The following is a 9,351-nucleotide window of genomic DNA, read 5'->3' on the forward strand; positions in this document are numbered from 1 at the left end:
TGGCTTTAGACCATAAACTTGATTTAGCCTCACAGAAAATAGTCTAACGGCGTCCAATCGCACGTGCGAGGCGGCCAATTGACTGGATCATTTCGTGAGATAACATCTTCATCAAACTTGGTTTTCAATAAATCGATTGTGACATTCGTTTTGTGGCTTGTGGCGTCGTCCTATTGGAACTATATGTCCAAGTCCATATCATCCAATTCGGTCCAAAAATAGTCGGTTATCATTGAGCGGCAGCTATTGCCATTCAGACTAACTTTTATAGCGCTCTTATTGAAAACCCCGTTCTTAAAGTTGAGGTCACTTACTCCTGTATATCTTTCCATGATGAAATGGCAAATCTTACTGAAGAGAAATGTAAAAAGAGTGGGAAAAAATATGGCGTCGTCTGCTGTCCTTATCGGTCTACTTTTGAAAGACCCTATATACATTTTTTAAAGGTCAGAATGATGAGACGAGTTGAAATCCGGGTGACTGTCTGTCTGCCCGTCCATCCGTGGAAGCATAAATTTAAGTACGAATTGAGATATCTTGATGAAACTTGGTTTACGTGCTCCTCGCCACCCAATAAAGGTTGGCATTTCAAATGGGCTATAACTAAACAACATATTAGGACATGCCACTGTACTTTAGCACAAAGGATGGTCAGTGAATGCCATCTGCGAGTTGAAAAGTGTACAATTCTCACAATCCATATAAGCTACAAAGACCAAACTTGCGAAGGAGTAAATATTGTTGCACCCCCATACACATATTATGTATATGTACATATATTAAGGGGTTGAAATCGAACGATATGAAGAAAGGGTGGACTCTACATATAACAGTTATTCTCCACTTACTAATTTTAAATATTTAATCTACTCCCTTTCTAAAATTAATTACACTACTCAACAAAACTGAACGAAAAAATTGCCACTGATGTGCCAAGAGCATTTTGGGATACCACCATTTTAAATTTTAGCAAGAAAATCCCTCTAACATTACAGATTTTCCCAGATGCTATAGTAAAACGAACGCTATAATGGGAATTTAATAAAAAGCATTTGAGAAAATTCCATCATTTCGGATATTGAAAAATTTTCAGACTTTCAAAGATGGCTTAAAAGTTTCTCAGTCAAGTCGACTAAATTAGTATCTTACTCAAATTGAGTTGTAAAACTATACCAGAGATGTTACTTCTTTTCAATAACACATAGTATGAATGATATACTTATATATTTTAGATTTATTTTTAAGAGCTATAACAAATATAAATTTTATTTATAAAAAAACTAAATAAATACTTTTACTTTAACCATTAGTCAGTAATTAATAATTTGCTATAAAGGTAGTATATTTTCACAATGTTTATTGGGCAACACTAAATGCGACTCTATGTATAACAGCTGGCATTGCATATTCTGCATTGATAATTTTCAGAAAAACTAGTGAAAACATTGAGCTCATTTATAAATATACATCTCTTACTTGTTGTACATAATAATAAAAATTTTCAAATATCATAATTATAAAATTTGAAAGAAGAAAATTTGATTGTGCTGTCATACAATGTCCCTTAATTCGGGCTGCACTGAAAATGAGCGTAATAAAATACCAAGGATCATGACGTTCCGTCCCAGCTACGAGGAATTCAAGAATTTCTCAAGTTATGTCGAATACATGGAAAGTCGTGGTGCAAACTTAGCCGGACTAGCGAAGATTATACCACCACCAGAGTGGGTGCCACGGAAATCCGGTTATAATATAGACAATATAAATATGACAATACCCGCACCAATTTGTCAAGTAGTATCAGGTAAACAAAATGCAACCACAAATTTGCACCTTTTATTTTTCATTTTCGCATACCTTAATTTTACAGGTAAACAAGGTGAATATCAGCAAATCAATGTGCAGAAACGTTCTATGACTTTGCGACAATTTAAAGAAATGGCTGAGTCGGAACGTTATCAAACGCCACGACATTTTGACTACGATGATTTGGAACGAAAATATTGGAAAAATGTAACATATATTGCACCATTTTATGCGGCTGATGTAAAAGGTTCCTTAAGTGATCCGGATTTGCGAATTTGGAATATAAATTGTTTAGACACAATACTGAATTATGTGAATACGGATTACGGTATTGAAATTGACGGCGTAAATACGGCTTATCTGTATTTTGGTATGTGGAAGAGCTCTTTTGCCTGGCATACAGAAGATATGGATTTATATTCAATAAACTACCTCCATTTTGGTGCACCAAAGACTTGGTATGCAATACCACCCGCATATGGTCGGAGATTAGAAAAGTTGGCGAATAGACTTTTCTATGAAAACTATCAAAATTGTAACGCATTTCTGCGTCACAAAATGACACTGATAAGCCCACAAGTATTACGACAGAATAAAATACCGTTCAATAAAGTAACACAAGAAGCTGGAGAAATTATGATAACATTTCCTTTTGGCTACCATGCTGGTTTCAATCATGGTTTTAATGGCGCAGAATCAACAAATTTCGGTTCTAAGCGTTGGATTGAGTATGGCAAGCGTGCCAGCATTTGTAATTGTCGGAAGGATATGGTGAAAATATCAATGGAAACATTTGTGCAGCGATTCCAGCCAGAACGTTATGAAAACTGGCTAAAAGGTATCGACTATGGTTGTCATCCAGAAGAACCTGGAAAAATTTGCGCTGCACCACCACCCACAATCAACAAATATTACTATTCTAAGAGGTAAGAAGAAGTTTTTGCATTTTATATTTTTATTTTGATAAATTGAACCTATTTTTACTATATGCAGAAGACAGTCTGAATCATTGGAGTCGGTGGCATCACAAAGCTCAACGTCAAAAGCTAAGGATTCCAAACAAAAGCGTGGTTGTACCTCACTTGCTGTGCCAGAAGACCCCACCACCAATGCGTGTTTTGCCAAAGTACCGAAAATTATATTAACGAAAATAGATAGTGCTAGCAGCAAAAATCTAGATTTTAATGCCATAGCAGTGGTGCGGCTTAAAAAACTTTGGAATAACATACCATGTGAAAAGGAAGGTAAGAATCTGCTAAGCAACGGCATAATCAAAAATACCAAAAGGATGCGTTTTCAAACGAAAACTATAAAGCTAGATGATGAGGACTAGTGTCAAGTTAGATTTTTATTTTATTTAACATTACTTTGATTATTTATTTTTGTATACCTATATACTTAAGGAATGATTTGCTATGCCATTAGACTGACATCACCTCGATTGGATTAGTAAATATGTCAGCGGTTCTAACAAAGCCGCATCTGTAACGATGAAAATTGCTGTAAACGCTACAAAAGCCTTTACATTAATCGAGCTTTTTGAGATAATATTAACATATTTTGTGTTTGTATGTAGTGCTATATGCAACTGCTGACATTTATCCATGATGGTTAGTGATTTGTAGCACTAGAATTAACACTAATTAATTTTACGTTTATATGTAATTGTCAATTTCCTTTTATTTTATTCCATTTGTTAAACAAATCTGCAATTGCGGGCAAAATATAATTTATTTTTGAAAGAATGTTCACATAGTCTAGTCTTGGCATTACTTTTAGCTATAATCGATGGCCATACAAAATTCTCCATTTTGAGCAATATTTTATATTTTCTAATATTAAATAACATACTTTACTTTACTTTTTTAACCCACTTTTTTTGATTTTTTGGACTCTGTGAATTTTCTACGAGTTATTATTTATAAGTTGTATTTAGATTTAATAAAAATATATATGTTTTAATAAACGTATATTTAAATTTAAGACTTTCAAGCAGGAATCACATGATGTGACAAAACAAAAAAAAATCAGTTCCAGATGTGAACATTATTAGTATTATGTACATACAGTGCGTCGAAGTATGTGTGTATATAACGACTATGTTTAAAATTTATGTAATTATATATACTTAATTCTTGTGACCATTTTTTTATTTGATGAAAGCCAAAACAAATAATATTAATTAATTAATTAAAAATTCTTATCTACATATATAGTTAGAACGACTATTTGGTCGAACAAAATCATATATTATTTAAGGGTCCTCTCAAATCATTAATTGATTGAGTAAAACATACAAAACACCAATTGACAATTTTTTCCTTTATAATTATTATTATGAGCCTATATTGAAGTAAAAAGAATGTAAAATTGTATCATAACCATTTGCTTGGTTTATTTAGCTATTAAGTGTAGTATACGTATGTATGTACTGAATTGATGGTGTTCCAAAGGTACTTATAGAATCCTGCCCGATGAAGAAATTCAAGGTGCTCGGTTACTGGAGACAGTTTTTGTGTGAACACCCGCCATGGATTATGGCTTCTACATCTCTGAGTTTTTTTGCCACTAAAAAAATTGCAAGAGATTTGCTCAAACGAAGGTTGTCGTTATCCTCCTAACTATTCAGTTTAAACATTTTTATATATAAATCTTTCATACAAAAAAAGACATTAGGTTGAGTTTTTCTAATAAATTAATACTCACAACTAAACTTGTGTTTGGTTCGAGAAGAATACATAAAGTAATAAAAGTTGTAAAATAAAAACACAAAAAAATAAAATAAATAAATAAAATAATGTGCTCAGACTTGGAGCAGTAATTGATGTCTACATATATTATAATATTCATGTTGTCGCAGGTAATATTTGGAAATCGTAATCTATTTTATTGCAATTTATTTAAAATTTTTAGAAATTGATCAACGGTTTCGATTAATAGCTTTTTAATATAATTGAATCGATTAAGCGTTTACCAACACTGATTCCTTGTTTTTATCCTTATTCTGCTTCGCCTCATGATCGCTTGTTGGAAATAAATACCTGGAAGTGCATATCGGGCAATTTTTCGTTACTCTGCTATGCATTTATGTTCGCCTGGTATTTATAATACATTTTTCCTACCGTTTCTAGTACAAACAGCGAGCGCTGAGCGATTTGGTTGTGTTGCTTGTAGTTCTTTAACTGTGCACAGGCGATCATGAAAATTAGGAAGGTATCGAATATTCATTAGTCAGGCGTTCAAAAACAATAATTCTACCATTCGTTGGAAGTAAATTCCAGACGTACATATTTGAACCCTTACATTGCATATATGTTCGCCTGGTGTGCAGAACACCGACTACAAAGATAGTGAAAACCGAAAGCGACGACGACTTCGTTGAAAATTCTGGGCACCCTACACAATAAAAATGAATGTAAAATTGCTAATTTTTTATATTTTATTATTTGCATTACATATCCAATGGATTTTATGATTAAAAACAAATAGTAAGCCCAAAAAGAAATGATGCTTCGAAATAAACTGAATGACATGATTGTTTGGAATATTATTGAAAAGTCAAGATCGAATTATTGTTTTCCAATAATTGCAAATGTCATGCGTTCAATTAGTTAACTTATTCGTATTTATTTTTGAATGTAACATGCGTTGCGTGAAGTTTGAAATTGGTTAAAATGCTAATTTAACAAAAAAAAAATTAAAAATATGAAATAATTCTCAACGCCCCTGCACGAGTTGTTTATGTGCAACTGCTGATTGAGTGTACGCACTGATTTCAGTGATTTGAGTAAAACATTTAAGCCAAATAACTATAAGTATCCTTTTGTCCTTCCATACGTTCTAGATACTCCTTTTCGATTAGAATATCAATGCATTTTTTGATCACTTGCACCTTAGGTTTGAAGCGAGACGCCAACTGATTGAGTACTTCGGTAATAAGCTGGGTGTGATTGAGCTTCTTACGCATCTTCATAATACGCACAATGGCGGCCTGTATGAGCAGTTTGCGATCCTCTTCAATGTGTTTATGTACGGCTTCTTGCTCCACTTTGAGCTCAGTCTTAAGCGGTTGATTGATGTTAATGCGAAGCTTCTTGTTTTTATAATCCAAGAATAGCTCCATCACAGAATTGGGATTGAGTGAATTCTCATCGTCCGCACACACAAGCAGTTTGGCTTTCATCAAAATCTGCAGCACCTGTTGAAAAGTACGTATATATTGCAATTTGATGTCTTGGAATAAGTGAAATTGAAAATATTACCTGTTTTAGATTTTCTAAGCTAATTTGCGTATTTTCCTGCAATTGTTGTAAAGTGAATTTAGTTTGATCGTTGAACTGCAGCAGCACAGCCATTTGAAACGTGCTTGCTTGCAATGTATACCGATTGCGGAAACAATTGGTCACCAAATCACCTTTGCACAGATTATATAACCAATTCAGTTTGCGGCCTGAATGCCGATTTGCATAGAATTCATTGAACTGCTGTACGGAACGTTCCAATTCGGAGGGCAGCAAAAATGTGGTACTCTGATTAAATGGCCATGAACCGGATGACAATACTTCAATGCTAAAATCAATTTCTTGTGGTATTCTTGCGTTCACCAAGTGCTGCTTGAAGCTAGCATTCAAATCCTTGGAGAGACCAATATCTTGGAACATCCGTTGTAATTTGATTGTGTATTCGTAACCACAAGTTTGCTTCAATTTCGAAATCATTATCGCCTCCGCATCATCTGAAGCCGATGTATGATACACTAAACGTTTGGCAAGCATTTTTGAATAGAACTTTTGGAAAACGTCCTTGTCTTCAATATATTTAAAGACAACCATAACTTGGTTCAAATTGTCCTCGAGCTCTTTATCTTCGGGATTCTTGGAAGATTTCTTCAGCAATAAATCGCAGTATTTGGCAAGCAATTCTGGCGACTTATTAGCGCTATTCACCTGTGTCACTTCATTTAAGTTGATGAATTTCTCACATGCTTTGTCAAGTGCAGCCACGAAACCGTTATCATTGTTGAAGGCCATGACCACGAGACCATGATATTTCTTATGTACTTCTAATATGGTTTGGACATACAATTTCGGATCGTTTGCTGCTTCAGCGCCGGCTTTCTTTATGGCTTCAGTACCTTGCTCTAATATGTGCTCGCCAAGTAATAGCTTTAGATCGGTTAAATTTTCGGGATTACGTGCTACTAAACTGTACATGCGTTTCAAGTCATCATTCTTATCATCATTAAGAAATTTCTGAAATTCAGCGCGCAATCTAACTAAATGCTTCTCAATCAAAGCCTGCAGAAAGATATAAACAAATTTCGTTTGTTATTAATGAATACAAAACAAATATCGATAGATTAAGAAATACCTGTTCACACGTCTTGATCAATATATTATGTGTACTCTCATGTAAATATGAAAACTCGTCACGATTCACTCGTTTGCTTTCTTCGTCAAGGCGATCTTCAACGTGCTTTAAATAATCAGATACTGAAGAGTTATTCAGATATACTTCCGATTCCTTTTTATAAAACTCAGCAGTTTTCAGTATAAACTTATTCTCAAAGTGATCTCTATATACAGATAATTTCTTGGAATTATCCGAATCTGTATCTTCTTCATTAAAGCCTAATTCCACATAAGAATTTATGACACTCTTAATGAGGTGACGATTTATAGTTTGAGAATTACGTTCCTCTTCAATGGAGCGCAGTACTGCATTTGTAACGGATTCATTTAGATTTTCAAATAAATTTTCTTTCCACGTAACCAATGCAAGTCGATATACGTCATATATACCTTTTTGACCCTCCTCACATTCTCGCTTCACCCAATGCCGATTTAAATAACTGCATATACCGTTGAGCACTTTACTTGAGAATTGATATGATTCCCATTGCTTGGTGTAGTGCGTCAGCCTAATTTCTTCACCCTGAATATATTCAAAGGCTTTCTGTAATCTAGTTAAATAATTTTTAAGGAACTCCTTTAGACGGTCATATAATTTTTTGCCAACGAGTTGTGCGCCACCTGCACGGACCATGGAACGTTGCACAGTATTCACACTTGTACAATAGTTATAAACAAATGTGTACAGGTGCATATAACGATCAGTCGATAGATTCGACTTTTCTGGTTGAAACACTTGTTTAATGCCATCTTCCAATTCATTCCAGATATCATCGAGACTTGTTGGCTTCACTACCGCATTGGGACGCTGCATTTTCTTGGCTACGGGTGCAAATGCGCAAGAAGCGTTGCGTGGAGAAGTCGCAGTTTGAGACGTTAACGTTGCTGGTTGCTGCTCGTGCACTTGTCTTTTTGGGGCTCTATTACGCTTTATTTTTAATGGATTTGTGATGGAAAATCTCTGCATTATAAAATATATGAAAAAAATTAAATATTAAATAAAAAAAATAGTTTATTTGAAGTAGTGTTCGTTTTTTAAGGTCACTGAAAAGTCGTTTTCCCAATTTTTCCAATTAAATATTCTTTGTGTAAATTTGTGTGCTTTTTGTGCTTGAAATCAGGATAAAGTTGTGAGCTTAAACCGTTCTAACTGAAATAGGATAACATTTTAAACGCAAAATGCAACCAATTGTGTTGTTTCAGGCATTTATAAATAAAAATGCATTGAAAGAAAATACCGTAGCACGTAAAATTGAATATATGCGTGGAATACACCTTCCTAACTGTTACCATTATTTTTTAGGGTTGTCTTGAAATATTGATATCAAATTAATGTTTATTAATGTTTTGTTATATTTACTAGCTCCACAAGTTATTACACATTTAGAAACTGTTTTATTATTGCAGAAAAAGATTGATTTTCCTTCTTTGTGGTGTACACAAAAACATATGGCAACAGCCTTCCAACTTTCCAATTCAATTAATGCTACCTGATACCAGTATAGTTTCCTCACTTGCACTTATATATATCAAATAACTCGGGTAAGGAATGAGGAAGTAATGTGATAAGAAAGAGAAACAAAATGATTTTTCAACAGCACTCTTCGCATCAAATTGGTATTAATTTTTTTCCTATTTAATTTATAAAAGGTTCGCCACTTTTGCTGGGGTCAACAATTTTGTGACCTCGGTGCAGTTGCTTGGCTTCATAATTTTTTTTAAATTGCTCAATATCACATTTTCTCCTCTAAACCCTATGCTTACTTCATGATTTATGCCAATCCAATGAAATTTACTGAAAATCATGAAAAAGCCAGATATGTACATACATACACACGAGCTGCTTACATGCACAAACGGGCACCAACAAAAATGGATTTTTTCTGAAGTAATCTCACATTGCACGCTTATTATATATTTCTTTAATTTATGTTTTCCATGTTTATTTGTTACCTTTAACACTTTTAATTTAGTTTCGTTAATTTATTTTCAATATTTTAAAAATTTGTATTGTTAATAATTCACGCATAATTCTCTTTGTATACAAAAATTAAATGACTATCTCAAAACACGATGACACACGATCATCGAAATCAAAATACAGTAAATTCTTGTTTAGGGCATATTCATTCAT

At 33.7% G+C, this 9,351-nt stretch overlaps 2 protein-coding genes across 3 annotated transcripts; one reads left to right on the forward strand and one right to left on the reverse strand.

Annotated features, from left to right (window-relative positions):
- Positions 1-1,394: 1,394 nt before the first annotated feature.
- Positions 1,395-4,591, forward strand: LOC105229137 (probable lysine-specific demethylase 4A). Its single transcript, XM_011209232.4, has 3 exons — positions 1,395-1,804; positions 1,871-2,732; positions 2,800-4,591. The coding sequence occupies exons 1-3, from the start codon at positions 1,558-1,560 to the stop codon at positions 3,137-3,139; spliced, it is 1,449 nt and encodes a 482-aa protein (XP_011207534.1). The 5' UTR covers positions 1,395-1,557; the 3' UTR covers positions 3,140-4,591.
- Positions 4,592-5,222: 631 nt separating this feature from the next.
- Positions 5,223-9,038, reverse strand: LOC105229136 (cullin homolog 1). 2 transcript variants are annotated; one of them, XM_011209231.3, is made up of 4 exons: positions 8,982-9,038; positions 7,177-8,178; positions 6,069-7,103; positions 5,223-6,004 (listed from the first exon to the last, which is right to left on the reverse strand). In XM_011209231.3, the coding sequence occupies exons 1-4, from the start codon at positions 9,021-9,023 to the stop codon at positions 5,603-5,605; spliced, it is 2,481 nt and encodes an 826-aa protein (XP_011207533.2). In that variant the 5' UTR covers positions 9,024-9,038; the 3' UTR covers positions 5,223-5,602. The 2 variants fall into 2 exon arrangements, with proteins under 2 accessions (XP_011207533.2, XP_049317307.1); XM_049461350.1 differs by lacking the exon at positions 8,982-9,038 and adding an exon at positions 8,508-8,652.
- Between the last annotated feature and the right edge of the window lie 313 nt (positions 9,039-9,351).

Source organism: Bactrocera dorsalis, unplaced genomic scaffold, assembly GCF_023373825.1.
Source record: "Bactrocera dorsalis isolate Fly_Bdor unplaced genomic scaffold, ASM2337382v1 BdCtg024, whole genome shotgun sequence".
In the NCBI taxonomy this organism is placed as follows: domain Eukaryota; kingdom Metazoa; phylum Arthropoda; class Insecta; order Diptera; family Tephritidae; genus Bactrocera; species Bactrocera dorsalis.